The sequence below is a fragment of the Aythya fuligula genome, chromosome 28, assembly GCF_009819795.1.
Source record: "Aythya fuligula isolate bAytFul2 chromosome 28, bAytFul2.pri, whole genome shotgun sequence".
Lineage (NCBI taxonomy): Eukaryota > Metazoa > Chordata > Aves > Anseriformes > Anatidae > Aythya > Aythya fuligula.
Genome location: NC_045586.1, coordinates 2,097,647 through 2,123,566, shown reverse-complemented (window position 1 = coordinate 2,123,566; position 25,920 = coordinate 2,097,647). Strand labels below are relative to the sequence as shown.

The 25,920-nt window shown below is 63.8% G+C and overlaps 5 protein-coding genes and 2 gene segments (V, D, J or C); 4 read left to right on the top strand and 3 right to left on the bottom strand.

Moving 5' to 3' along the window:
* Nucleotides 1-1,253: 1,253 nt before the first annotated feature.
* LOC116499564 lies at nucleotides 1,254-4,681 on the bottom strand. The segment is given in 4 exon segments: nucleotides 1,254-1,282; nucleotides 3,740-3,934; nucleotides 4,041-4,353; nucleotides 4,580-4,681. Coding segments are annotated over 4 exon segments (591 nt in total).
* Nucleotides 4,682-5,904: 1,223 nt separating this feature from the next.
* LOC116499563 lies at nucleotides 5,905-9,012 on the top strand. The gene is made up of 4 exons (XM_032204315.1): nucleotides 5,905-5,971; nucleotides 6,097-6,423; nucleotides 6,685-6,963; nucleotides 8,930-9,012. Exons 1-4 carry the CDS (start codon nucleotides 5,905-5,907, stop codon nucleotides 9,010-9,012), a joined length of 756 nt encoding a protein of 251 aa, XP_032060206.1.
* A 468-nt stretch (nucleotides 9,013-9,480) lies between these two features.
* Nucleotides 9,481-11,289, bottom strand: LOC116499562. The segment is given in 4 exon segments: nucleotides 9,481-9,485; nucleotides 10,419-10,613; nucleotides 10,696-11,008; nucleotides 11,236-11,289. Coding segments are annotated over 4 exon segments (567 nt in total).
* Nucleotides 11,290-12,763: 1,474 nt separating this feature from the next.
* Nucleotides 12,764-15,630, top strand: LOC116499561. The gene is made up of 3 exons (XM_032204314.1): nucleotides 12,764-13,115; nucleotides 13,375-13,653; nucleotides 15,548-15,630. Exons 1-3 carry the CDS (start codon nucleotides 12,764-12,766, stop codon nucleotides 15,628-15,630), a joined length of 714 nt encoding a protein of 237 aa, XP_032060205.1.
* Nucleotides 15,631-16,480: 850 nt separating this feature from the next.
* LOC116499559 (immunoglobulin kappa light chain-like) lies at nucleotides 16,481-17,925 on the bottom strand. The gene is made up of 5 exons (XM_032204313.1): nucleotides 17,872-17,925; nucleotides 17,332-17,644; nucleotides 17,055-17,249; nucleotides 16,673-16,794; nucleotides 16,481-16,513 (listed from the first exon to the last, which is right to left on the bottom strand). Exons 1-5 carry the CDS (start codon nucleotides 17,923-17,925, stop codon nucleotides 16,481-16,483), a joined length of 717 nt encoding a protein of 238 aa, XP_032060204.1.
* Nucleotides 17,926-19,324: 1,399 nt separating this feature from the next.
* LOC116499558 lies at nucleotides 19,325-21,291 on the top strand. The gene is made up of 3 exons (XM_032204312.1): nucleotides 19,325-19,676; nucleotides 19,936-20,214; nucleotides 21,254-21,291. Exons 1-3 carry the CDS (start codon nucleotides 19,325-19,327, stop codon nucleotides 21,289-21,291), a joined length of 669 nt encoding a protein of 222 aa, XP_032060203.1.
* A 496-nt stretch (nucleotides 21,292-21,787) lies between these two features.
* On the top strand, nucleotides 21,788-25,712 carry APH1A (aph-1 homolog A, gamma-secretase subunit). 2 transcript variants are annotated; one of them, XM_032204484.1, is made up of 7 exons: nucleotides 21,788-21,901; nucleotides 23,104-23,274; nucleotides 23,580-23,653; nucleotides 24,029-24,151; nucleotides 24,318-24,445; nucleotides 24,814-24,937; nucleotides 25,230-25,712. In XM_032204484.1, exons 1-7 carry the CDS (start codon nucleotides 21,789-21,791, stop codon nucleotides 25,292-25,294), a joined length of 798 nt encoding a protein of 265 aa, XP_032060375.1. In that variant the 5' UTR covers nucleotide 21,788; the 3' UTR covers nucleotides 25,295-25,712. The 2 variants fall into 2 exon arrangements, with proteins under 2 accessions (XP_032060375.1, XP_032060377.1); XM_032204486.1 differs by having other exon boundaries at nucleotides 21,789-21,811.
* Nucleotides 25,713-25,920: the final 208 nt, after the last annotated feature.

Below are 25,920 nucleotides of genomic sequence, written 5' to 3'. Positions count from 1 at the left end.
AAGAACTGGGAATGGTGGTGGGTGGATTTTATCCCACGGGGTGCAGAAGTGCTCCGCTGCGGGGTGCCTTCGGCCCCTTCCTTCTCTCTGCTCACCGTGCTTTGCGCTCCTGTCGCTGCATCCGCAGGGTGTGGTGCCCTGGTACGAAAACTGGAAACTAAAAACAAGCTGGGAGAACGTTTCTTGGAAAGAAACCAGGAGGAAAACGAGATGTCTGCGCTCTGCTCTCTGGGGAAAGACGCTGGCGCAGGAGGGCTCCAAGCTGGGCGTGAGAGCAGCAGCAGCAGGAGGAGGCTTAGGGGCACGCGGCTTGCTGCAGGCCGCACCAATCCCTGTTAATGCTTTTTTGGGGGAAAAACACGCCTGGCCGCTGTGGGTTCTTCTCCCAGCAGCAAAACCGTCGCGATGGGCACGGCGGCGCGGAGCTTTGGGGGCTTTGGTCACCTCCAGCACCCCTGGCACCGCTTCCCAGCCCCGCTGCCTCTTGTCCTCCCCGTGCCAGACGGAATTTGCAAAACCCTGGCCTAATTTCGGGGCTGGGAGTACAGGAGCGAGGCGAGGAGGGAGGCTGATGGCCCACGGCCACGCCAGCTCTGCTCCGAGGCGCCGGGGCACGGGCACCGTGGGAGCAGCATCACGGAACGGTTTTCCCCTCCTTGTGCTCTTCCTGTCAGTTTTACACTGAGGAATTAGCCAAAGTCTTCTGTCTTTTTTTGACGTTAGAAGCATCAAACAGAGCCTGGAAACGTTTCGCAGCCACCCATCGTCACGGGTGCTCTGCCCAAGGGGCTTTTTCCAGCGATCCGGAGAGCTTGACAAAGGGTTAAGCGTGGAGGAATGCTGAGCAACCGAGCAGGCAGGAAGCGAGTATCTCCAAAGCGTCCCCCCGACCCACAGAAATAACATCAAAACCAAAATCTCAACCCAAGCAGAAATCTGAGCTGGCTGGGAGCGATGCGGCGAATTCCAGCGGGGCTCGGGTGGGAACGGCAGCGTGGGAGAGGGAGAGCCGTAAAAGGTCCAAACACCGGGGTTTTGGGGCTGGTGGGGAGGGAGGGGCGAGGCAGGTTTAGGAGGATTATCTTGTGTTTTAGTCAGGGAGATGATGGGGCTGGGAAGACAAACTTCTTGGCAGGCAAACGAGCGGCGGTGGGAGCATCGTTCCTTTGGGGCTGAAATGGGGAAATGGGAAAGGGGCTGTGGCGGTGCTGCCGTGGGGGCTGTGCGATCTGCTCGGGGGCTGGCACGCACCTTTAGGTCTGCTCCTGCTCCCTCGTAACATCTGGCAACACAGCATTAAAACATCACCCGAGAAAAGCGGCCAAAAAGCAGCGCCTTTCCCATCTCTGCCCCCACGCGCCTATTTCAAAATCTCGCTCCTATTTTGCGTGAGCTCTGCGTTTTTCCCTCTTTTCCCTTCTTAAAGCCCGCGTGCCAAAAACCAAGGCCTCCGAGGTCGCGCGGCGAGGGACAGAGGGCGGCCCTGCATGTGGGAGCGCGGCCTTTCACATGGGAAAGTGTGGGGCGGGAGCCAAAAAAAAAATGTGTTTTTTTGTGCAAGGAACCACGCAGCTCGCACCGACGGCTCTGACCCCTCGCGGCACCCAGGGAAGGCACCCAGGGAGCCCGGGAAGGTGCAAAGGGAACCACTGGGGTCCTCTGCTTTAGGCTGCATGGCGTCATTTCCCAGCTTTAATAGGAGGAAGCAAAACTCGAAGGGAAATTAAAAAAAAAAAAAAAAAAAACGCAGCTGGTAAATAAGGCTGCGCGGCTAACAATGCCTCGCGCCCGAGCAGATGACATTAGCAGGATTCCTGCGGAAGCAGCCGAAGGACGTTGTTTGGTGCTTCTGCAGCAGAAAAGGAGAAGATGGATGGAGCCACCCTGCGATGGGAGTGGGAGGGAAGCCCCCGGCCTGCTCCCCACGGTGCCTGCACCCATGGGTGCTGGGATGGGGACCCCGCGGTGCCGCGCAGCGGGTGGACAGGTAGGTGGGGTGGGCGCTTCCCGCAGGAGCCCCCCATGCCAGGAGGGGATTTCTGCCAAGAGAAGGAGCCGATCCTCCTGCACGGCGCGGCGTTCTGCTCTAAATAAAGCTTTCCTGCCCTTCCCAGCTGGTTTGTGAGCAGCTCTCGGCACAGCAGGGCGTGCGCGGCGCTGGGAGGGAGGCGCTGAGATGGGAGAAAGGCGGCTGTGAGGGGGGATTCCCAAAAAGCGCCCACGGTGCACCCAGGGTTTTCCCCGTTCACGCTGGTGTTTGTTGCACCGTCCTCTTGGGGGGCTCCAAGCAGGCTCTGGCCAACGCAAAGGGGGTCTCCAGCCCCACGCTGCCCCCCTGCTGCTCCTCGGCTGGGACAGGCGCCGAGACCACCCCTGGCCTTCGTCCCGCACCGCCGACGCTGGGTGGGGAGCCCCAGGAGGATGTCTCCAAGCTGTTTGGTTGGCAAGCATCTGTCCCTTCCTAATTAAACACAGAGCAACGAGCTGGCTCCCAGGCTGGAATGCGGCTCGCTTCCCTTCCCCTCCCCATGGAGATGCTCCTCCAGCCGCGCGCGTCCGGCTGACGCCGAGGGGCCAGCTCAGCCCATGGGGGCACCACGAGTTTTGGCCCCGTCGCTCGGTGGTTTCCCCTTGGGGTTCATGTCCCAGCCACAGGAGCAGCAGCACGTGTGTGCAGGGGAAGGGGAGGTTGTGGTAAACCCTAAAGCCAGGGGAGCCTGGATGCCCCAGCACGGGGTTATGCACACAGCCAGGGACAGGGAAGGTGCCGAGAGCACGGGGAGCATCCTCAGAGCTGCTGCACATTGTGGGGTGGCCGTTCAGGAAGCAAAATGCAGAGAGGAGGGGCTAAAACAGGGCTGTGCTTAAGGCTCGAAGTGTAAAGGGACCTTTTTTTTGCCCTGTTCAACAGCAGCTCCCCGTGGCTGTCCCACGGGGTAGCACAGGGAGCAATCCCAATGAAGCCGAGACCTCCGTTGCTTACCAAGAAATCATGATTTTATTATCTGCATGGGATTCCTCACGGCTCTCGAGCTTCCCGCAGCGCTCTCCGCGTTCCTCCTCCCCCTCTGCCATGAAGCCGAGCAGGGAAATCCAGCAGAGCGCAGGATCCCACCACTTTCCCTTTCCTCTCTTGTTTTCGCCGCTCGCAGACCGCAGGCTTCTGGCAGGGCGGGCGCGGGGAAAGGGCTTCTCAGTGCCCCAGCGCCGCGTACTCGCACTCGGTCTGCAAGAGAGAGCGAGAAGCCGCGCGGTTGGGGCAGCGCTGCGCCTGCAGCTGCAGGGGATGCTTTGCCCGCGCCAAAGCCCCCGGCCGGGCTGCTTGGGAGCTCCTTCCTCCTGCCGTGCCCACAGCCTCGTGCCGGGGGCTGGGGAAGCAGCTCACCTCCGGGCCCCGTCTCGGCACCGCGCGGGCCGGCCTTCGGCGGAGCCGGGCTGCCCAGCACATCAAGGCGAGGACGGCGGCGCCGGGCGGCACGAAGGCCAGCAGCCACAGGAAGCATCCTGCTGCAGGGAGGGACGGGAGGACAAGGAGACGTTGGAATGGGGCACGGAGCTGGCGCCGGGGGCGGCCGGGGAAAGGGAGCAGGGCGGGGAGATGGGGCCAGGGCAGCGTTTGCAGCGTTTCAGCCCGGGGAGACGGGGAAAAAGGGATTTAAGGCTGGAAGAAGCAGGCTTGGAGTCCCTGCAAGCACAGAGCAACGCCCGCGGTGCCCAGGGGGAGGCTGCTCGAGCTCACCCGTGCCGATGGTCTCGCTGACAATCCTGCCCGTGCCGCGCTCGGTGGCCGTGCAATTCATGGCCCCGTCCCAGCGCTCGGCCAAGACCCAGGTGAGGTTCCAGGCACCAGGGAGGTGGCACAGCAGGGGGACAACGTCCGAGGGCTCCTCCGCGTCCACGGGCACCAGGATGGAGACCTTGGGCTCGGAGGCATCTGAAAATGAGTGGGAAAACCCAGTGTCACCAGGGATGTCCCCAGGGATGTCCCCAGGGATGTCCCCAGGGATGTCCCCAGCACCACCACACACTGCCACACTCACCTGTGACGAGGAGCCTGGTCCCGTTCCCAAACTGGGAGTGCAACACAGAGGAGATGCAGTAATAATACCCAGAGTCCTCACGCTGCACATTGCTGATACTCAAGGAGAAAATACCCTGTGCTCTCATCGTCCCTGAGTATCTCTCATTTGGTTTTGAGGCCTTTGCGCTCCAGTGAATCCATTCCAAGCTGCCGTCCGGCTTCTCCCTGTACCAATTGGCACGCTCTGGGTTACCCGAGATGCTGCAGCTCAGCTCGGCCGTCGCCCCAGGGTGCAGCCAGAGCTGTGCCGGGCTCTGCTGGATCCGCGGCTCCTCCGCAGAGGCGGCTCCTGCACGGGAGGAGTGGGTCTGAGCGCAGCAGGCAGTGCCACGGGGTCACCCTCGCGCTTCAGGCTGTCGCCTTCTGGCTCCAAACCAGCGGGGTTTCGGGGGTTTGTGCAAAATTGGCGTTGCACAGCGAGGCAGCAGCACCCCAGGGTTTACCCCAAGCGGGTTTAGCGTAGCAGAAAGCGAGGCTGGAGCATTGGTGCAGCGGGACGGGACGGGACGTACCTGTCAGGAGGAGCAGGAGAACCCCGGGCAGGCTGCACATCTCCGCCTGGGGCTGCCCACGCTCCTCGGTCGCCTCTCGGCTCCTGCAAAAGGCTTCGACACGGCACAAGGGAGCCTGGCTGTCGTCTGGGGTCGCGGAGGCACAGAGGGAAGGGGAGGCGATGCCTGGCGAGGGGACGGAGCTTCGAAAGCCAAACGGGGCGGCGGGCGCAGCCCCGGCCTCCTTCGCACCCGCCACAAGTGCTCGATGGGCTGCACACCCCAGCTCCTGCTCGCGGACTGCAATTTAATTGCAGCTCCTCATTGCAGCGGGGGGGTCCTGCTGCGCTTTGTCTGCCTGCGCCTCGCCCCGAGGAGCCCCAGGCATCGTTCCCTGCAGCAAATCTCACGAGGCCATGCCATGTGCACGGGTCTGCTCTGGAGAGGAGCACGACGAGCTCCGGGGAGGGCGGCGAGGTGCTTCTGGGTGTCTCTCGGAGCTGGAGCAGCAAACTCTGCTCGTGGAGGCTCGGCCTCGTTGCAGCAGCTGGAGGCTGGGTGCAGAGCCGAGGAGCGCTGCGGTCAGCCTCACCTTGTTGATTTTGTCACCTCTCTGCTGTTTGCTCGCACCGAACCCCTGCCCCCCAGCAAACCGTTGGGTCTGAAGGCTTTTGTCGCCAAAGCTGGGCGCTGGGGTAGCAAAGAGCCACGGTTGCCGAACCACAACAGGAAAGCAGGGCAGGGCTGGGGGACCAGAGTTGCCTCTCGCCTTCGGGCCGCGGCCCTTTGAACGTCACCGTTCAGGTCACTTCGGCTGACGTGACGATGGCTGGGGGGGCCGCGGCTGGGGGTGCAGCCGCCCCCGCCCCGAGGCAGCTCCCCAGCCTCTGCGCTGCGGTTTCCCCAAAGCAAGAGCGGCGGCACGGTGCGCTGTGGTTTGGAGTGCCCAGCGCTGGGGCTGGCTCCTTCCTTCGTCTCGAGAATTTGGGGGTGGGCACCCGAGGGCGTCGCGGGGCCCTCAAGGGGCCACCTGCGGTCCTGAGCGTCACAGAAATGGTTAAAAGCCAAATTTTCCTCCCGGATGTGGGTCCGTGCCAGCAAGCTGACAAGAGCTCTGCACCCGGCGATGCACCCCACAGCTGCCGGCAGCGGCGCGTGGGGAGGACGCATTCCCCGTGGGGACACCGCGTCCTTCGTGGGGACACCGCGTCCTCCGTGGGGACACCGTGTCCTCACGGCTGGGGGACATCGCTGCCAGGACCCCACACTTTGGGTAGCTGCAGGTCCCGGTGCACTCGGCCTCCCTGCAGAAGGACTGGGACGAGCACGCCGATGGCAACCCTGGGTTTCTCCTGCATGAAGGCGCTGCTGGCCACAGGGCTGCTTCTGCTCTGTCTGGGTGAGCATCGGGGCAGGCGCTGGGGAGAGGGGCTCCTCTCGCTTTCCGAGTGATCTCTGGGCGGTGGGAGCACCTGCTGGGCTTGGAGAGCAGGCATTGAATGAGCCCCCGGTCGGTCCCTGCAGCACCGGCAGCGCCACTGGATCTGCACCAGCCCCAGCCCGTCCTCTTCGTGGAGCCCAGCACTCCGGTGGAGATCAGCTGCATTCTGGGCGAGGGGCTCGATGGCAAAGGCAATGTGTTCTGGTACCGGCGTGTCCATGGGGAGTGGCCCCGACGGATCCTCAACTGCAGCCAGGAGGTTCAGGATGGATTTTCCTGCGAGTACACGAAGGGACGCACCGTGCTGCACATCGCTGCTGCACACACCAGCCACACCGGCCTCTACCTCTGCGCCTACTACATCAACTCCAGGCTGAAGTTTGGCAATGGCACCACGCTGATTGTGGGAGGTAGGGGGGCTGCTGGGCTGGTGGTGGCGGGTGGGGGGATCCCAACATTTACCCTTGAGCCCTCACTTGTTAGATGGGGAACCCCCCAAGTCTCCCCATTGCACGGTCTGCACCCATGTCCCTACAGCGGATGGGACCCCCGTTTCTCCCCATTGCATGGACCCCCCCATGCCCCTCGTGTCCCTATGCCGGGGTCCCCAGGGGCGAATGGGGTCCCTGCCCACATCGCAGCCCTCCGAGCCCCTGCTCTCCTCTCTGCAGACAGCTGGAAGGCCCAGAGCTGGGTGCGGTTGCTGGTGCCCCACGGCTCCCCTTCAGACCCCCCCGGCCTGGTCTGTGCCGTGGGCAACGCCAGCGGCCCCGTCCTCGTCTCCTGGCCGGGGGGGCCCCGACCCCAGCAGGTGCTGGGGCTGGGGGGCAGCACAGAGCCGCTCATCAGCCCCGCGGGCATCGCCGGGGGCACCGGGGGGCTCTGCGAGGTGCGCTTCAATGCCTCCGGTCCCCCCGTCCGCAGGAGCGTGGAGCTGCACGGGGCCAAAGGTGAGCACGAGCCTGGGCACCGGGGTGAGCAGGGGACAGGGCAGATGGGGTCACCCCCCCTTCCCGGGGGTTCCTCGGAGCTGGGGCACGTGTGGGGAAAGTGAGGCAGTTGGGAGTAATGGGGGATGTTGGGGGGCGATGGGGGGATAATGGGGGGCAATGGGGAGATGTTGGGGGTGATGGGGGGATGTTGGGTGGTGATGGGGGGAAGCTGGATAGTGATGGGGGCATGTTAGGGGGTGATGGGGGAATAATGGGGTGATGGGGGCATGTTGGGGATGATGGGGGGATAACGGGAAGCAATGAGGGATGTTGGGGATGATGGGGGGAAGCTGGGAGTGATGGGGTCATGCTGGGGAGCGATGGGGGAATAATGGGGTGATAGGGGTATGTTGTGGGGGTGATGAGGGGAAGCTGGGAGTGATGAGGGAATAATGGGGGGCAATGGGAGGATGTTGGGGTATGGGAGAGATCAAGGAGGGCACATGGGGGTCAGGAGATGGCTGGGACAAGCGGCCCCCCCCCAGGTGCCTGCACGACACCAAGTGCCGTGGCCATGGCCGCAGCCGGGGCGCTGCTGCTGCTCGGCCTCATCCTCGGCATCTCCTGCCTCCTCCGCGCACGGACAGGTAAGGAGCCGAGCAGGGGCTGGGGGTGACGGCCCCCTGTATCCCTTTTTTCCCCTGCTGCCCGGGACCCCACTCCCCCATCCCATCCCCAATTCCCCTCCGTCCCCATTCTGGGGACACGTCTCTGTCCCCGCCAGGACTCCGGCCCAGAGCCCCGAACCCTCCTGCACCCCAGCAGCAGCAGGTGAGGCCCTGCAGCACCCGGGGGTCCCCACACGGGGCGGTGGCAATAGCGGGAACAGGCACAGCCCCATAAGGGTTGGGGGCTGGTCTTGGGGCCGCTCTGATGGCGTTGGTGCCCACAGGGACAGCTGACGTACGCCCAGCTCCGCTTCGCCACCCCAGCCAGGGCAGCGCCGTGACCCACGGGGCTGGGCCCCAAGGCCTCGGTGGCGGCGCCGTGCAGCCCCGGGAGGCTGCGGCTGCCCCGGCCGCCGGGACAGCGGGGAGGAAGGAACGGGACCGAACATCCAAGGGACCGAACCTCCAAGGGACTGAAACTGCAACGAGGGGGCTCGAAGGAGGAGTGATTAACGGGATTGGACCTCAAATGTGGTGTTAATAAAGAGATTGGAACTAAAATAATTAATTAAACATTGTATTGAAACTGAATTGAGGAGTAAATAGAGAGAGTGAACCTCAAACGAGGATGAATAATGGGAGTGGACCTCATATGTGGCGTTAATAAAGAGATTGAAACTAAAAGGAGAAGTAAATCGTGGGGTTGAACCTGAAATGGGGAGGAAATCAAGACTAAACTCAAAACTCAACGGCCCCTGCAAGAAACGCCGCTACTGCTGCCTGGGGCTGGGGGGGAAGCCCCAGGCCTGCTCCCCACGGCACCCACGGGTGCTGGCACAGGGACCCCGTGTCCTGCGGGGCCGTGGGGCAGGCGATTCCCGCAGGAGCCCCCTGCGAGGGATTCCCGCGGGTCCTGGCACTGGGGAGTTAGGAGAACAGGGCGGCGCCTGCCCCTCCACTCCCCTCGCCAGGAAGCTGTAGGCCGCCATGAGGTCCCCCCTCAGCTTCCTCTTCTCCAGGCTGAACAGGCCCAGTGCCCTCAGCCGCTCCCCACACGCCTTCCCCTCTAGGCCCTTCGCCATCTTTGTCGCCCTCCTCTGGACACTCTCCAACACTTTCATGTCCTTTTTATACTGTGGTGCCCAGAGCTGCACTCAGTGCTGAGAATCATGCAGTCAGGGTAACACAGAATCACAGAATTTCTAGGTTGGAAGAGACCTCAAGATCATCGAGTCCAACCTCTGACCTAACACTAACAGTCCCCAAGAAACCATATCCCTAAGCTCTACATCTAAACATCTTCTAAATACCTCCAGGGATGGTGACTCCACCACCTCCTGGGCAGGCCATGCTAGTGCCTGACCACTCTTTGAGACAAGAGGTTTCTCCTGATATCTAATCTCAAGGTGAGCCCGCAGTCCTGCCATGATGTCTGCCAGCTCTCTGAGCACCCTGGGATGAACCCATCCGGACCCATGGACGCGTACGGATCCAGGTGGAGCAGCAAATCCCGCACACGTTCAGGGTCGGTTGGGATCTGATCGTTCCCACCGTCATGGTCCTCCAGCTCAGGGCACCCTGGGTCCCGAAGCCCATCATAAGCATTTGAAGACGGAGGCAAACAGGGCATTAAATGTTGCAGGGCACCACAAGTTTTGGCCCCGTCGCTCGGTGGTTTCCCCTTGGGGTTCATGTCCCAGCCACAGGAGCAGCAGCACACGTGTGGAGAGGAAGAGGAGGTTGTGGTAAACCCTAAAGCCAGGGGAGCCTGGATGCCTGCCCCAGCACGGGGTTATTTACACAGCCACGGACAGGGAAGGTGCTGAGAGCACGGGGAGCATCCTCAGAGGTGCTGTGCATAGTGGGGTCACCCTTCAGGAAGCAAAATGCAGAGAGGAGGGGCTAAAACAGGGCTGTGCTTAAGGCTCGAAGTGTAAAGGGACCTTTTTTTTGCCCTGTTCAACAGCAGCTCCCCGTGGCTGTCCCACGGGGTAGCACAGGGAGCAATCCCAATGAAGCCGAGACCTCGGTTGCTTACCAAGAAATCATGATTTTATTATCTGCATGGGATTCCTCACGGCTCTCGAGCTTCCCGCAGCGCTCTCCGCGTTCCTCCTCCCCCTCTGCCATGAAGCCGAGCAGGGAAATCCAGCAGAGCGCAGGATCCCACCACTTTCCCTTTCCTCTCTTGTTTTCGCCGCTCGCAGACCGCAGGCTTCTGGCAGGGCGGGCGCGGGGAAAGGGCTTCTCAGTGCCCCAGCGCCGCGTACTCGCACTCGGTCTGCAAGAGAGAGCGAGAAGCCGCGCGGTTGGGGCAGCGCTGCGCCTGCAGCTGCAGGGGATGCTTTGCCCGCGCCAAAGCCCCCGGCCGGGCTGCTTGGGAGCTCCTTCCTCCTGCCGTGCCCACAGCCTCGTGCCGGGGGCTGGGGAAGCAGCTCACCTCCGGGCCCCGTCTCGGCACCGCGCGGGCCGGCCTTCGGCGGAGCCGGGCTGCCCAGCACATCAAGGCGAGGACGGCGGCGCCGGGCGGCACGAAGGCCAGCAGCCACAGGAAGCATCCTGCTGCAGGGAGGGACGGGAGGACAAGGAGACGTTGGAATGGGGCACGGAGCTGGCGCCGGGGGCGGCCGGGGAAAGGGAGCAGGGTGGGGAGACAGGGCCAGGGCAGCGTTTGCAGCGTTTTAGCCCAGGGAGACGGGGAAAAAGGGATTTAAGGCTGGAAGAAGCGGGCTTGGAGTCCCTGCAAGCACAGACCAAGCACAGAGCAACGCCCGCGGTGCCCAGGGGGAGGCTGCTCGAGCTCACCCGTGCCGATGGTCTCGCTGACGATCCTGCCCGTGCCGCGCTCCGTGGCCGTGCAATTCATGGCCCCGTCCCAGCGCTCGGCCAAGACCCAGGTGAGGTTCCAAGCGCCGGGGAGGTGGCACAGCAGGGGGACAATATCCGAGGGCTCCTCCGCGTCCACGGGCACCAGGATGGAGACCTTGGGCTCGGAGGCATCTGAAAGTGAGTGGAAAAACCCAGTGTCCCCAGGGATGTCCCCAGGGATGTCCCCAGCACCACCGCACGCTGCCACACTCACCTGTGACGAGGAGCCTGGTCCCGTTCCCAAACTGGGAGTGCAACACGAAGGAGGTGCAGTAATAATACCCAGAGTCCTCACGCTGCACATTGCTGATACTCAAGGAGAAAATACCCTGTGCTCTCATCGTCCCTGAGTATCTCCCCTTTGGTTTTGAGGCCTTTGCGCTCCAGTAAATCCATTCCAAGCTGCCGTCCGGTTTCTCCCTGTACCAATTGGCATGCTCTGGGTTACCCGAGATGCTGCAGCTCAGCTCGGCCGTCGCCCCAGGGTGCAGCCAGAGCTGTGCCGGGCTCTGCTGGATCCGCGGCTCCTCCGCAGAGGCGGCTCCTGCACGGGGGGAGCGGGTCTGAGCGCAGCAGGCAGTGCCACGGGGTCACCCTCGCACTTCAGGCTGTCGCCTTCTGGCTCCAAACCAGCAGGGTTTGGGGAGTTTGGTGCAAAATTGGCGTTGCACAGCGAGGCAGCAGCACCCCGGGATTTACCCCACGCAGGTTTAGCGTAGCAGAAAGCGAGGCTGGAGCATTGGTGCAGCAGGACGGGACGGGACGTACCTGTCAGGAGGAGCAGGAGAACCCCGGGCAGGCTGCACATCTCCGCCTGGGGCTGCCCACGCTCCTCGGTCGCCTCTCGGCTCCTGCAAAAGGCTTCGACACGGCACAAGGGAGCCTGGCTGTCGTCTGGGGTCGCGGAGGCACAGAGGGAAGGGGAGGCGATGCCTGGCGAGGGGACGGAGCTTCGAAAGCCAAACGGGGCGGCGGGCGCAGCCCCGGCCTCCTTCGCACCCGCCACAAGTGCTCGATGGGCTGCACACCCCAGCTCCTGCTCGCGGACTGCAATTTAATTGCAGCTCCTCATTGCAGTGGGGGGGTCCTGCTGCGCTTTGTCTGCCTGCGCCACTCCCCGAGGAGCCCCGGGCATCGTCCCCTGCTTCTTCCTCTCTCGCTTCAGGCTGCAGCAAATCTCACGAGGCCGTGCCACATGCACGGGTCTGCTCTGGAGAGGAGCACAACGAGCTCCGGGGAGGGTGGCGAGGTGCTTCTGGGTGTCTCTCGGAGCTGGAGGAGCAAACTCTGCTCGTGGAGGCTCGGCCTCGTTGCAGCAGCTGGAGGCTGGGTGCGGAGCTGCCGGAGCCGAGGAGCGCTGCGGTCAGCCTCACCTTGTTGATTTTGTCACCTCTCTGCTGTTTGCTCGCACCGAACCCCTGCCCCCCAGCAAACCGTTGGGTCTGAAGGTTTTTGTCGCCAAAGCTGGGCGCTGGGGTAGCAAAGAGCCACGGTTGCCGAACCACAACAGGAAAGCAGGGCAGGGCTGGGGGACCAGAGTTGCCTCTCGCCTTCGGGCCGCGGCCCTTTGAACGTCACCGTTCAGGTCACTTCGGCTGACGTGAGGATGGCTGGGGGGGCCGCGGCTGGGGGTGCAGCCGCCCCCGCCCCGAGGCAGCTCCCCAGCCTCTGCGCTGCGGTTTCCCCAGAGCAAGAGCGGCGGCACGGTGCGCTGTGGTTTGGAGTGCCCAGCGCTGGGGCTGGCTCCTTCCTTCGTCTCGAGAATTTGGGGGTGGGCACCCGAGGGCGTCGCGGGGCCTTTGAGGAGCCACCTGCAGCCCTGAGCATCACAGAAATGGTTAAAAGCCAAATTTTCCTCCCGGATGTGGGTCTGTGCCAGCAAGCTGACAAGAGCTCTGCACCCGGCGATGCACCCCACAGCTGCCGGCAGCGGCGCGTGGGGAGGACGCATTCCCCGTGGGGACACCGCGTCCTTCGTGGGGACACCGCGTCCTCCATGGGGACACCGCGTCCTCACGGCTGGGGGACATTGCTGCCAGGACCCCACGCTTCAGGCATCCACTGGTCCCGGTGCACTCAGCGACCCTGCAGAAGGACTGGGACGAACACAACAATGGCACCCCTGGGTTTCTCCTGTACGAAGGCGCTGCTGGCCACGGGGCTGCTGCTGCTGCTCTGTCTGGGTGAGCATCAGGGCAGGCGCTGGGGAGAGGGGCTGCTCTCGCTTTCTGAGTGCCCCCGGGATTTGGGAGCACAGGCTGGGCTTGGAGAGCAGGCGGTGAATGAGCCCCCGGTCGGTCCCTGCAGCACCGGCAACGTTGCTGGCAGTGCAGCAGCCCCAGCCCTTCCTCTTCGTGGAGCCCAGCACTCCGGTGGACATCAGCTGCATTCTGGGCGAGGGGCTCGATGGCAAACTCAACGTGTTCTGGTACCGGCGTGTCCATGGGGAGCGGCCTCGGCTGATCCTCAGCTGTGACCAGGAGGCTCGGGAGGGATTTTCCTGCAAGTACACGAAGGGACGCGCCGTGCTGCACATCGCTGCCGCCCGCCGTGACCACATCGGCCTCTACCTCTGCGCTTGCATCTCCGGATCCAAGCTGCTCTTCGGCAACGGCACCGCGCTGATCGTGGGAGGTAGGGGGGCTGCTGGGCTGGGGGTGGTGTGGGGACCCCAACTTGTACCCCTGAGCCCTCACTTGTTAGATGGGGAACCCCCCAAGTCTCCCCATTGCACGGTCTGCACCCATGTCCCTACAGCAGATGGGACCCCCGTTTCTCCCCATTGCATGGACCCGCCCCCATGTCCCTCGTGTCCCTATGCCGGGGTCCCCAGAGGGACGCGGGGTCCCTGCCCACATCGCAGCCCACCGAGCCCCTGCTCTCCTCTCTGCAGACAGCTGGAGGGCCCAGAGCTGGGTGCGGGTGCTGGCGCCCCACGGCTCCCCTTCAGACCCCCCCGGCCTGGTCTGTGCCGTGGGCAACGCCAGCGGCCCCGTCCTCGTCTCCTGGCCGGGGGGGCCCCGACCCCAGCAGGTGCTGGGGCTGGGGGGCAGCACAGAGCCGCTCATCAGCCCCGCGGGCATCGCCGGGGGCACCGGGGGGCTCTGCGAGGTGCGCTTCAATGCCTCCGGTCCCCCCGTCCGCAGGAGCGTGGAGCTGCACGGGGCCAAGGGTGAGCACGAGCCTGGGCACCGGGGTGAGCAGGGGACAGGGCAGATGGGGTCAGCCCCCCTTCCCGGGGGTTCCTCGGAGCTGGGGCATGTGTGGGGAAAGTGAGGTAGTTGGGAGTAATGGGGGATGTTGGGGGGCGATGGGGGGATAATGGGGGGCAATGGGGAGATGTTGGGGGTGATGGGGGGATGTTGGGTGGTGATGGGGGGAAGCTGGATAGTGATGGGGGCATGTTAGGGGGTGATGGGGGAATAATGGGGTGATGGGGGCATGTTGGGGATGATGGGGGGAAGCTGGGAGTGATGGGGTCATGCTGGGGAGCGATGGGGGAATAATGGGGTGATAGGGGTATGTTGTGGGGGTGATGAGGGGAAGCTGGGAGTGATGAGGGAATAATGGGGGGCAATGGGAGGATGTTGGGGTATGGGAGAGATCAAGGAGGGCACATGGGGGTCAGGAGATGGCTGGGACATGCCGCCCCCCCCCAGGAGCCTGCACGACACCAAGTGCCGTGGCCATGGCCGCAGCCGGGGCGCTGCTGCTGCTCGGCCTCATCCTCGGCATCTCCTGCCTCCTCCGCGCACGGACAGGTAAGGAGCCGAGCAGGGGCTGGGGGTGACGGCCCCCTGTATCCCTTTTTTCCCCTGCTGCCCGGGACCCCACTCCCCCATCCCATCCCCAATTCCCCTTCGTCCCCATGCTGGGGACACGTCTCTGTCCCCGCCAGGACTCCGGCCCAGAGCCCCGAACCCTCCTGCACCCCAGCAGCAGCAGGTGAGGCCATGCGGCCCCCGGGGGTCCCCACACAGGGCGGTGGCGATAACGGGGCCAGGCACAGCCCCATAAGGGTTGGGGGCTGGTCTTGGGGCCGCTCTGATGGCGTCGGTGCCCGCAGGGACAGCTGACGTACGCCCAGCTCCGCTTCGCCACCCCAGCGAGGGCAGCGCCGTGACCCACGGGGCTGGGCCCCAAGGCCTCGGTGGCGGCGCCGTGCAGCCCCGGGAGGCTGCGGCTGCCCCGGCCGCCGGGACAGCGGGGAGGAAGGAACGGGACTGAAACTGCAACGAGGGGGCTCGAAGGAAGAGTGATTAACGGGATTGGATGTCAAATGTGGTGTTAATAAAGAGATTGAAACTAAAATAATTGATTAAACATTGTATTGAAACTGAATTGAGGAGTAAATAGAGAGAGTGAACCTCAAACAAGGATGAATAATGGGAGTGGACCTCATATGTGGCGTTAATAAAGAGATTGAAACTAAAAGGAGAAGTAAATCGTGGGGTTGAACCTGAAATGGGGAGGAAATCAAGACTAAACTCAAAACTCAACGCCCCCTGCAAGAAACGCCGCTACTGCTGCCTGGGGCTGGGGGGGAAGCCCCAGGCCTGCTCCCCACGGCACCCACGGGTGCTGGCACAGGGACCCCGTGTCCTGCGGGGCCGTGGGGCAGGCGATTCCCGCAGGAGCCCCCTGCGAGGGATTCCCGCGGGTCCTGGCACTGGGGAGTTAGGAGAACAGGGCGGCGCCTGCCCCTCCACTCCCCTCGCCAGGAAGCTGTAGGCCGCCATGAGGTCCCCCCTCAGCTTCCTCTTCTCCAGGCTGAACAGGCCCAGTGCCCTCAGCCGCTCCCCACACGCCTTCCCCTCTAGGCCCTTCGCCATCTTTGTCGCCCTCCTCTGGACACTCTCCAACACTTTCATGTCCTTCGTGTACCGAGGTGCCCAGAGCTGCACTCAGTGCTGAGAATCATGCAGTCAGGGTAACACAGAATCACAGAATTTCTAGGTTGGAAGAGACCTCAAGATCATCGAGTCCAACCTCTGACCTAACACTAACAGTCCCCAAGAAACCATATCCCTAAGCTCTACATCTAAACATCTTCTAAATACCTCCAGGGATGGTGACTCCACCACCTCCTGGGCAGGCCATGCTAGTGCCTGACCACTCTTTGAGACAAGAGGTTTCTCCTGATATCTAATCTCAAGGTGAGCCCGCAGTCCTGCCATGATGTCTGCCAGCTCTCTGAGCACCCTGGGATGAACCCATCCGGACCCATGGACGCGTACGGATCCAGGTGGAGCAGCAAATCCCGCACACGTTCAGGGTCGGTTGGGATCTGATCGTTCCCACCGTCATGGTCCTCCAGCTCAGGGCACCCTGGGTCCCGAAGCCCATCATAAGCATTTGAAGACGGAGGCAAACAGGGCATTAAATGTTGCAGGGCACCACAAGTTTTGGCCCCGTCGCTCGGTGGTTTCCCCTTGGGGTTCGTGTCCCAGCCACAGGAGCAGCAGAACACGTGTGGAGAGGAAGAGGAGGTTGTGGTAAACCCTAAAGCCGGGGGAGCCTGGATGCCTGCCCCAGCACGGGGTCGTGTGCGTGGCCACAGACAGGGAAAGTGCTGAGAGCACAGGGAGCATCCTCGGAGCCGCTGCACGTTGTGGGGTGGCCGTTCAGGAAGCAAAATGCAGAGAGGAGGGGCTAAAACAGGGCTGTGCTTAAGGCTCGAAGTGTAAAGGGACTTTTTTTTTTGCCCTGTTCAACAGCAGCTCCCCGTGGCTGTCCCACGGGGTAGCACAGGGAGCAATCCCAATGAAGCCGAGACCTCGGTTGCTTACCAAGAAATCATGATTTTATTATCTGCATGGGATTCCTCACGGCTCTCGAGCTTCCCGCAGCGCTCTCCGCGTTCCTCCTCCCCCTCTGCCATGAAGCCGAGCAGGGAAATCCAGCAGAGCGCAGGATCCCACCACTTTCCCTTTCCTCTCTTGTTTTCGCCGCTCGCAGACCGCAGGCTTCTGGCAGGGCGGGCGCGGGGAAAGGGCTTCTCAGTGCCCCAGCGCCGCGTACTCGCACTCGGTCTGCAAGAGAGAGCGAGAAGCCGCGCGGTTGGGGCAGCGCTGCGCCTGCAGCTGCAGGGGATGCTTTGCCCGCGCCAAAGCCCCCGGCCGGGCTGCTTGGGAGCTCCTTCCTCCTGCCGTGCCCACAGCCTCGTGCCGGGGGCTGGGGAAGCAGCTCACCTCCGGGCCCCGTCTCGGCACCGCGCGGGCCGGCCTTCGGCGGAGCCGGGCTGCCCAGCACATCAAGGCGAGGACGGCGGCGCCGGGCGGCACGAAGGCCAGCAGCCACAGGAAGCATCCTGCTGCAGGGAGGGACGGGAGGACAAGGAGACGTTGGAATGGGGCACGGAGCTGGCGCCGGGGGCGGCCGGGGAAAGGGAGCACGAGAGAAGCGGCTGCAGAGCGGGGAGATGGGGCCAGGGCAGCGTTTGCAGCGCTTCAGCCCAGGGAGACGGGGAAAAAGGGATTTAAGGCTGGAAGAAGCGGGCTTGGAGTCCCTGCAAGCACAGACCAAGCACAGAGCAAAGACCACGGTGCCCAGGGGGAGGCTGCTCGAGCTCACCCGTGCCGATGGTCTCGCTGACGATCCTGCCCGTGCCGCGCTCCGTGGCCGTGCAATTCATGGCCCCGTCCCAGCGCTCGGCCAAGACCCAGGTGAGGTTCCAGGCGCCAGGGAGGTGGCACAGCAGGGGGACAACGTCCGAGGGCTCCTCTGTGTCCACGGGCACCAGGAGGGAGACCTTGGGCTCGGAGGCATCTGAAAATGAGTGGGAAATCCCAGTGTCCCCAGGGATGTCCCCAGGGATGTCCCCAGCACCGCCACACGCTGCCGCGCTCACCTGTGACGAGGAGCCTGGTCCCGTTCCCAAACTGGGAGTGCAACACGAAGGAGGTGCAGTAATAATACCCAGAGTCCTCACGCTGCACATTGCTGATACTCAAGGAGAAAATACCCTGTGCTCTCATCGTCCCTGAGTATCTCTCCTTTGGTTTTGAGGCCTTTGCGCTCCAGTAAATCCATTCCAAGCTGCCGTCCGGCTTCTCCCTGTACCAATTGGCATGCTCTGGGTTACCCGAGATGCTGCAGCTCAGCTCGGCCGTCGCCCCAGGGTGCAGCCAGAGCTGTGCCGGGCTCTGCTGGATCCGCGGCTCCTCCGCAGAGGCGGCTCCTGCACGGGGGGAGCGGGTCTGAGCGCAGCAGGCAGTGCCACGGGGTCACCCTCGCGCTTCAGGCTGTCGCCTTCTGGCTCCAAACCAGCAGGGTTTGGGGAGTTTGGTGCAAAATTGGCGTTGCACAGCGAGGCAGCAGCACCCCGGGGTTTACCCCACGCAGGTTTAGCGTAGCAGAAAGCGAGGCTGGAGCATTGGTGCAGCAGGACGGGACGGGACGTACCTGTCAGGAGGAGCAGGAGAACCCCGGGCAGGCTGCACATCTCCGCCTGGGGCTGCCCACGCTCCTCGGTCACCTCTCGGCTCCTGCAAAAGGCTTCGACACGGCACAAGGGAGCCTGGCTGTCGTCTGGGGTCGCGGAGGCACAGAGGGAAGGGGAGGCGATGCCTGGCGAGGGGACGGAGCTCGATGGGCTCCTGCTCACGGACTGCAATTTAATTGCAGCTCCTCATTGCAGCGGGGGGATCCTGCTGCGCTTTGTCTGCCTGCGCCTCGCCCCGAGGAGCCCAGGGCATCGTCCCCTGCTTCTTCCTCTCTCGCTTCAGGCTGCAGCAAATCTCAGGAGGCCATGCCACGTGTACGGGGATGCGTGGAGGCACGGGTCTGCTCTGGAGAGGAGCACGATGAGCTCTGGGGAGGGCGGCGAGGTGCCTCTGGGTGTCTCTCGGAGCTGGAGCAGCAAACTCTGCTCGTGGAGGCTCGGCCTCGTTGCAGCAGCTGGAGGCTGGGTGCGGAGCTGCCGGAGCCGAGGAGCGCTGCGGTCAGCCTCACCTTGTTGATTTTGTCACCTCTCTGCTGTTTGCTCGCACCGAACCCCTGCCCCCCAGCAAACCGTTGGGTCTGAAGGTTTTTGTCGCCAAAGCTGGGCGCTGGGGTAGCAAAGAGCCACGGTTGCCGAACCACAACAGGAAAGCAGGGCAGGGCTGGGGGACCAGAGTTGCCTCTCGCCTTCGGGCCGCGGCCCTTTGAACGTCACCGTTCAGGTCACTTCGGCTGACGTGAGGATGGCTGGGGGGGCCGCGGCTGGGGGTGCAGCCGCCCCCGCCCCGAGGCAGCTCCCCAGCCTCTGCGCTGCGGTTTCCCCAAAGCAAGAGCGGCGGCACGGTGCGCTGTGGTTTGGAGTGCCCAGCGCTGGGGCTGGCTCCTTCCTTCGTCTCGAGAATTTGGGGGTGGGCACCCGAGGGCGTCGCGGGGCCTTTGAGGAGCCACCTGCAGCCCTGAGCGTCACAGAAATGGTTAAAAGCCAAATTTTCTTCCCGGATGTGGGTCCGTGCCAGCAAGCTGACAAGAGCTCTGCACCCGGCGATGCACCCCACAGCTGCCGGCAGCGGCGCGTGGGGAGGACGCATTCCCCGTGGGGACACCACGTCCTCCATGGGGACACCGCGTCCTCACGGCTGGGGGACATCGCTGCCAAGACCCCACACTTTGGGTAGCTGCAGGTCCCGGTGCACTCAGCAACCCTGCAGAAGGACTGGGACGAACACAACAATGGCACCCCTGGGTTTCTCCTGTACGAAGGCGCTGCTGGCCACGGGGCTGCTGCTGCTGCTGTGGCTGGGTGAGAATCGGGGCAGGCGCTGGGGAGAGGGGCTCCTCTTCCTTCCCAAGCTGCCCCCGGGAGATGGGAGCACAGGCTGGGCTTGGAGAGCAGGCGGTGAATGAGCCCCCGGTCGGTCCCTGCAGCACCGGCAACGTTGCTGGCAGTGCAGCAGCCCCAGCCCTTCCTCTTTGTGGAGCCCAGCACTCCGGTGGAGATCAGCTGCATTCTGGGCGAGGGGCTCGATGGCAAAAGCAAGGTGTTCTGGTACCGGCGTGTCCATGGGGAGCGGCCCCAGCTGATCCTCAGCTGCGACCAGGAGGCTCGGGAGGGATTTTCCTGCGAGTACATGAAGGGACGCGCCGTGCTGCACATCGCTGCCGCCCGCCGTGACCACACCGGCCTCTACCTCTGCGCCTGCATCTCCGGATCCAAGCTGTTCTTCGGCAACGGCACCGCGCTGATCGTGGGAGGTAGGGGGGCTGCTGGGCTGGGGGTGGTGTGGGGACCCCAACATGTACCCCTGAGCCCTCCCTTGTTAGATGGGGAACCCCCCAAGTCCCCCCATTGCACGGTCTGCACCCATGTCCCTACATCAGATGGGACCCCCGTTTCTCCCCATTGCATGGACACCCCCCCATGTCCCTCGTGTCCCTATGCCGGGGTCCCCAGAGGGACGCGGGGTCCCTGCCCACATCGCAGCCCACCGAGCCCCTGCTCTCCTCTCTGCAGACAGCTGGAGGGCCCAGAGCTGGGTGCGGGTGCTGGTGCCCCACGGCTCCCCTTCAGACCCCCCCGGCCTGGTCTGTGCCGTGGGCAACGCCAGCGGCCCCGTCCTCGTCTCCTGGCCGGGGGGGCCCCGACCCCAGCAGGTGCTGGGGCTGGGGGGCAGCACAGAGCCGCTCATCAGCCCCGCGGGCATCGCCGGGGGCACCGGGGGGCTCTGCGAGGTGCGCTTCAATGCCTCCGGTCCCCCCGTCCGCAGGAGCGTGGAGCTGCACGGGGCCAAGGGTGAGCACGAGCCTGGGCACCGGGGTGAGCAGGGGACAGGGCAGATGGGGTCACCCCCCCTTCCCGGGGGTTCCTCGGAGCTGGGGCACGTGTGGGGAAACTGATGCAATGTTGGGGGTACTGGGGGCATGTTCGGGGGCGATGGTGGGATAATGGGGGGCAATGGGGTGATATTGGGGGTGATGGGGGGGTGATGGGTGGTGATGGGGGCATGTTGGGGGTGATGGGGGGATAATGGTGTGATAGGGGGATGTTCGGGGTGATGGGGGGAAGCTGTGTGGTGATGGGGGAATAATGGGGGGCAATGGAAGGATGTTGGGGTATGGGAGAGATCAAGGGAGGCACATGGGGGTCAGGAGATGGCTGGGACAAGCGGCCCCCCCCAGGTGCCTGCACGACACCAAGTGCCGTGGCCATGGCTGCAGCCGGGGCGCTGCTGCTGCTCGGCCTCATCCTCGGCATCTCCTGCCTCCTCCGCGCACAGACGGGTAAGGAACCGAGCAGGGGCTGGGGGTGATGGCCCCCTGTATCCCTTTTTTCCCCTGCTGCCCGGGACCCCACTCCCCCATCCCATCCCCAATTCCCCTCTGTCCCCATGCTGGGGACACGTCTCTGTCCCCGCTAGGACTCCGGCCCAGAGCCCCGAACCCTCCTGCACCACAGCAGCAGCAGGTGAGGCCATGCGGCCCCCGGGGGTCCCTACACGGGGCAGTGGCGATAACGGGGCCAGGCACAGCCCCATAAGGGTTGGGGGCTGGTCTTGGGGCCGCTCTGATGGCGTCGGTGCCCGCAGGGAGAGCTGACGTACGCCCAGCTCTGCTTCGCCACCCCAGCCAGGGCAGCGCCGTGACCCACGGGGCTGGGCCCCAAGGCCTCGGTGGCGGCGCCGTGCAGCCCCGGGAGGCTGCAGCTGCCCCGGCTGCCGGGACAGCGGGGAGGAAGGAACGGGACCGAACCTCCAAGGGACCGAACCTCCAAGGAGGGGGCTCGAAGGAGGAGTGATTAACGGGATTGGACCTCAAATGTGGTGTTAATAAAGAGATTGAAACTAAAACGGTGGATAAAGCATTGTACTGAAACTGAATTGAGGAGTAAATACAGAGAGTGAACCTCAAATGAGGAGTAAATCATGGCGTTGAATGTGAAACGAGGAGTAAATATAGAGATTGAAGCTCAAACAAGGAGGGAATAATAAGATTGAAGCTAAAATGAGGAGTAAACAATGGTATTAAACCTCAAATGAGGAATGAATAATGCGATTGATGCTCAAACGAGGAGTAAATATAGAGATTGAAGCTCAAACGAGGAGGGCATAAAGAGACTGAACCTCAAACGAGGGAGAAATCGAGATCAAACCCAAAAACCAACGCGCCTCCCCAGGGGGCGCCACAACTCTCCCCGAACTACAACTCCCATCATGCCTCACGGCGCTGCCTCACCTCCACCACCCTCCCCACGGCCTACATCTCCCATGGTGCCCCGCGGCCCGGCCGCCCTCTGCCATTACCTCGCCCTTTTTGCAGGACTACAACTCCCGGCGTGCCCCGCGGCGCCCCGCCCGCCGCCCGCCGACCATGGGGGCCGCCGTCTTCTTCGGGTGCGCGGGCATCGCCTTCGGGCCCGCGCTCGCCCTCGTCCTGCTGACGGTGGCGGCCGAGCCCCTGCGGGTCATCATCCTGGTGGCGGGGTGAGGGGGCCGGGGGGGCTCGGGGGAGGGCCCGGGAGGTCGCCCCGGGGGGGGCCGCCCCGGTATAAGGGGCCCCAATGGAGGCCGGCCCTATATAGGGGGCCCTATGAAGGCCGGCCCTATATAGGGGCCCAATGGAGGCCGGCCCTGTATAGGGGCCCTATGGAGGCCGGCCCTGTATAGGGGCCCTATGGAGGCCGGCCCTATATAAGGGGCCCCAATGGAGGCCGGCCCTATATGGGGGGCCCTATGGAGGCCGGCCCTATATGGGGGGCCCTATGGAGGCCGGCCCTATATAGGGGCCCTATGGAGGCCGGCCCTATATAGGGGCCCTATGAAGGCCGACCCTATATAGGGGCCCAATGGAGGCCGGCCCTATATAGGGGCCCAATGGAGGCCGGCCCTATATAGGGGCCCTATGGAGGCCGGCCCTATATAAGGGGCCCCAATGGAGGCCGGCCCTATATGGGGGGCCCTATGGAGGCCAGCCCTATATAGGGGGGCTCCTGTGGAGGCCGCACTCTGAGGGGGGGGTGTTTGGGGGAGCCCCGGGTTGTGAGGCAGCTTCTAGGGTTTGGGGGGGGGGCTCTGGGGGGGCTGAGCCTCACCCCAAATCCCTCCTGGCAGCCTCCCCGTTGGTTCTTCTGTTTATTCAGAGCCTCGGTGCTGCTCGGGGCCGCTCCCCTCAGCCCCCGACCCCCCCCCCAGGATGTGGTTTTGGGGGCTCCCAGCGCCAGGAAGGTGCCCGGAGGCTGTGGGCTCCACCACAACCGCAGGGTTTGAACCCACGCAGCCTCCGCCCCGGTGGCACCGTCCCTGCCATGGGGGCCAGCCGAGCTGCCGGCCCTTTTTTTGTGGCTTTTTGGGTGTCTCCGGGAGATGTGGGGGCACTTTCCTTCTCTCGAGGCCAGGCCTCCATTTGGCCTTCCCTGGGCGTAGCACCGAGCGCCTCAGAGGGCAGCAGCTGTCCTCAGAGGAGGTTGTGGTGGCCCTGAGAGGAGAAAGGAAGATTTTAGGCTCCCAACCCGTTTGATTTTTCAGCCACCTCCTTGAGCCAGGACCTGTCGTGACCCGGAGCCAGGACAAAGCCGAGCAGCCTCCGATGGAGCCGCTCATCCTCGCGCGATTCCGGCCTCCGGCTCGTGAGGGGAAGCGCCTCAGGGGGGTCCCGGCCTCACCTCGTTGTTCCTCTCCCTCCGCAGGGCTTTTTTCTGGCTGGTGTCTCTGCTCCTGGCGTCCCTCATCTGGTTCGTTTCCGTCCACCTCAGCGACCGGGAGGACGCCAAGCTCCAGTACGGCCTCCTCATCTTCGGGGCGGCCGTCTCCGTCCTGCTGCAGGAGGCTTTCAGATTCGCCTACTTCAAGCTGCTGAAGTAAGAGCCCGGCCGGGGGCAGCGCTCCTCACAGAGCCCCCGTGGCTGCTTCCCCAAGCTTCCCTCACCCGGTGCTCTCTTGGGATCCAGTCGGTGCCAAACGCTGCTTTTTTTTTTTATCCAAGCAGCCCCCCAAAACCTCTTCCTCCTTAGATCCTGCTCCAGAGCTGTTATCCCTTGCTCCTGCCTTGTTTATAACCCCCTTCAAACCCTTCCCTGTTTGCACAAGCTCCTTCTGCAGCGCGGAGCCCCGTGCAGGCCTGATTCCTGCCCTCCTGCTCACTCTTTCTCCCCTTCCTGAGCAGGAAAGCAGACGAAGGCTTGGCCACGATCAGCGAGGACGGCCGCTCGCCCATCTCCCTCAAGCAGATGGCTTACGGTGAGCACGAGCCCGGGCAGGGCTTGGGGACAGCAGGACCCTCAGCTATCGGAGAGCAGCAACAGTGACCACGAGCCCACCGGGCTCACTCGCCCTTCCCAATTCCCTTTTCTGCCTTTTCCTGCGCAATTTGGGGAGCGGGGAGCGTGTGGGGGCACTGAGAGTGCCGGTCGGAGTCGGTGGGGACCTTAAAGATGATCCCGTCATGATTAATTTGCTCCTTGATTATTTTTTTTTCCCGTCTGCGCATCGCTAAGAGCCTCGGCCTGGTTCTGTTCCTGCACCCCCAGGGGGGCTGCGAGCCCCCGGGGCGGGCAGGAGGGGCGGTGGGCTGCGCTCGGTCTCCTTTTTCCTGATTTCCTTCTCCCTCCGCAGTGTCCGGCCTGTCCTTCGGCATCATCAGCGGCGTCTTCTCCGTCATCAACATCCTGGCTGACTCCATCGGGCCGGGCATCGTCGGGATCCACGGGGACTCCCCATATTACTTCATCACCTCCGGTGAGGCTGGGGCCAGGGGAAGAGCTCTCTTGGTGCAGATCCCGCAGCGTTTAGCCCCAAAACCAGTCGCACGAGGCACAATTTTGCCACCGGCGCCTCCCAAACGCCCGAGGGAGCCCCCCCGGGACCCCTAGCGTGAAGGTGTTGTTTTTTTTCCCCCCCCCAGCGTTCCTCACCATGGCCGTGGTTCTGCTCCACACTTTCTGGGGAGTGATTTTCTTCGACGCCTGCGAGCGCCGCCGCTACTGGTGCCTGGGGGTGGTGGTGGCCAGTCACCTCGCCACCTCGGGGCTGGTGAGTTGGGGGCACCCGGGGGCTTCCCCCAAAATCAAATCAGCCGTCGGCGGCGTCGGGAACCCCTCTAGGGACAGGGAGAGGACCCCGGGAGCACCTGGAGGCGTTTCCAGCTCCCCCAAATCTCCTCTGGGGATGTGTGGGGCCGCTCGGAGCATTCTGGCACGGCCCCAACCCGCTCGGGGTGGGGGGGGCAGCGGGATTTAAGCGGGGCTAAGGAAAACCTCGGGGGCAGCGGGAGGATTAGCTGCTAATCCCAAACGGGAAACCTCAAGGCTGGAATTTGAGCTCCTGGCTCCGCCGTCGCCGTTTCCCGTCGCTCACCCCGCTCTCCGTGTCCCCGTGTGTCCCCCCCCCACACCCCACAGACGTTCCTGAACCCCTGGTACGAGGCCAGCCTGGTCCCCATCTACATCATCACCGTCTGCACCGGCCTCTGGGCCTTCGTCACGGCCGGGGGCTCCTTCCACAACGTCCTCAAGTGCCTCTCCTGTAAGAGCCGGGCCGGGAAGGGCACTTTTGGGGGAATTTTGGGGCCTCTCTGCGTGTCCCGTGGCGGGGGGGGGGGGTGACCGCGGGTTTCGGGTGCCCTCAGCACCTTCCCCCAGAGCCACGGGGCGGCGAGGAGGGGTCTCACCTGGACCCACCTCCCCGCTGCATCTCCTGGAAGATCGGGGTTCCTAAAAAAAACCCAAAAAACGCCCCCCACCCCACAACGTTTCCACCTTCTCACCCTCTTCATCCTCGCCCTGCCTGGGTGTTTTTTTTTTCCCCCCCCCTCCAGGTAAGCAGGAGGCCGACAGCCGCGTGATGATGTACTCGGCGCTGCGGGTGCCTTTCGAGGAGTGAGCCGCGACCGTCCCCGGACCCCAAATTTTACCCCCCCCCCGGGGGGAACTGGACGATGCTGGGGCTGGGGGCAGCCTCCGTATGGGGTTTTTGGGGGATTTTGGGGAGTTTTTGTCCCCCTACAGCTCCCGGCTGTCTCTGCAGGGCAAGGCCGAGCCTCTCCGCCCGTCCTGCCCCAGGGCACAAACTCAGCTCCGAGCCCCAACCCTAAACCCCCCCGTTCCTTTTTGGGGGGGTTTTGGGGCCGTTTGTGTCCCCCCCCTGTGCCGTGGCGCCCCCGTTAGCTTCGGTAGTGACCCCCCGTTGGCCTTTCCTTCCCGGGAATCCCCTCGGGGTGGGAGAAAAACCCGGGGACAGCCCCGGGGCTGCTGCGGTGCCACCGGGCTCGGGGCAGGGCCCCCCCCGTGTCCCCCCCCCCACCAGCACAAGGGACTCAGGGCTGTGGGACCCCCCCCCCCCAGAGCATCCCACACAGCCCCTGGGAGCGGGGTGATGGCTGAGGGGGTTTTTGGTGCCCCCCCCCACTCGCTGCTCCCCACTTTTGGGTCTTTTCTAAGCGCCCCCTGGGTGGTGGGGGGGGTGGGGGGGGGTTAAATTATTTTTTTGATTCAGAGTAAAACCCTTTT

Coding starts and splice junctions, on each gene's coding strand:
- LOC116499563 (XM_032204315.1), top strand. CDS start 5,905: ATGGCAACCCTGGGTTTCTCCTGCATGAAGGCGCTGCTGGCCACAGGG. Junction 6,424..6,684: donor CACCACGCTGATTGTGGGAG/GTAGGGGGGCTG, acceptor TCCTCTCTGCAG/ACAGCTGGAAGGCCCAGAGC. Junction 6,964..8,929: donor GGAGCTGCACGGGGCCAAAG/GTGAGCACGAGC, acceptor AAATACCTCCAG/GGATGGTGACTCCACCACCT.
- LOC116499558 (XM_032204312.1), top strand. CDS start 19,325: ATGAGCCCCCGGTCGGTCCCTGCAGCACCGGCAACGTTGCTGGCAGTG. Junction 19,677..19,935: donor CACCGCGCTGATCGTGGGAG/GTAGGGGGGCTG, acceptor TCCTCTCTGCAG/ACAGCTGGAGGGCCCAGAGC. Junction 20,215..21,253: donor GGAGCTGCACGGGGCCAAGG/GTGAGCACGAGC, acceptor GTGTTAATAAAG/AGATTGAAACTAAAACGGTG.
- LOC116499559 (XM_032204313.1), bottom strand. CDS start 17,925: ATGTGCAGCCTGCCCGGGGTTCTCCTGCTCCTCCTGACAGGTACGTCC. Junction 17,250..17,331: donor GACCAGGCTCCTCGTCACAG/GTGAGCGCGGCA, acceptor ACTCATTTTCAG/ATGCCTCCGAGCCCAAGGTC. Junction 16,514..16,672: donor TGCCGAGACGGGGCCCGGAG/GTGAGCTGCTTC, acceptor TCTCTCTTGCAG/ACCGAGTGCGAGTACGCGGC.
- LOC116499561 (XM_032204314.1), top strand. CDS start 12,764: ATGAGCCCCCGGTCGGTCCCTGCAGCACCGGCAACGTTGCTGGCAGTG. Junction 13,116..13,374: donor CACCGCGCTGATCGTGGGAG/GTAGGGGGGCTG, acceptor TCCTCTCTGCAG/ACAGCTGGAGGGCCCAGAGC. Junction 13,654..15,547: donor GGAGCTGCACGGGGCCAAGG/GTGAGCACGAGC, acceptor AAATACCTCCAG/GGATGGTGACTCCACCACCT.
- APH1A (XM_032204484.1), top strand. CDS start 21,789: ATGGGGGCCGCCGTCTTCTTCGGGTGCGCGGGCATCGCCTTCGGGCCC. Junction 24,446..24,813: donor ACCTCGCCACCTCGGGGCTG/GTGAGTTGGGGG, acceptor CACACCCCACAG/ACGTTCCTGAACCCCTGGTA. Junction 24,938..25,229: donor CGTCCTCAAGTGCCTCTCCT/GTAAGAGCCGGG, acceptor CCCCCCCTCCAG/GTAAGCAGGAGGCCGACAGC.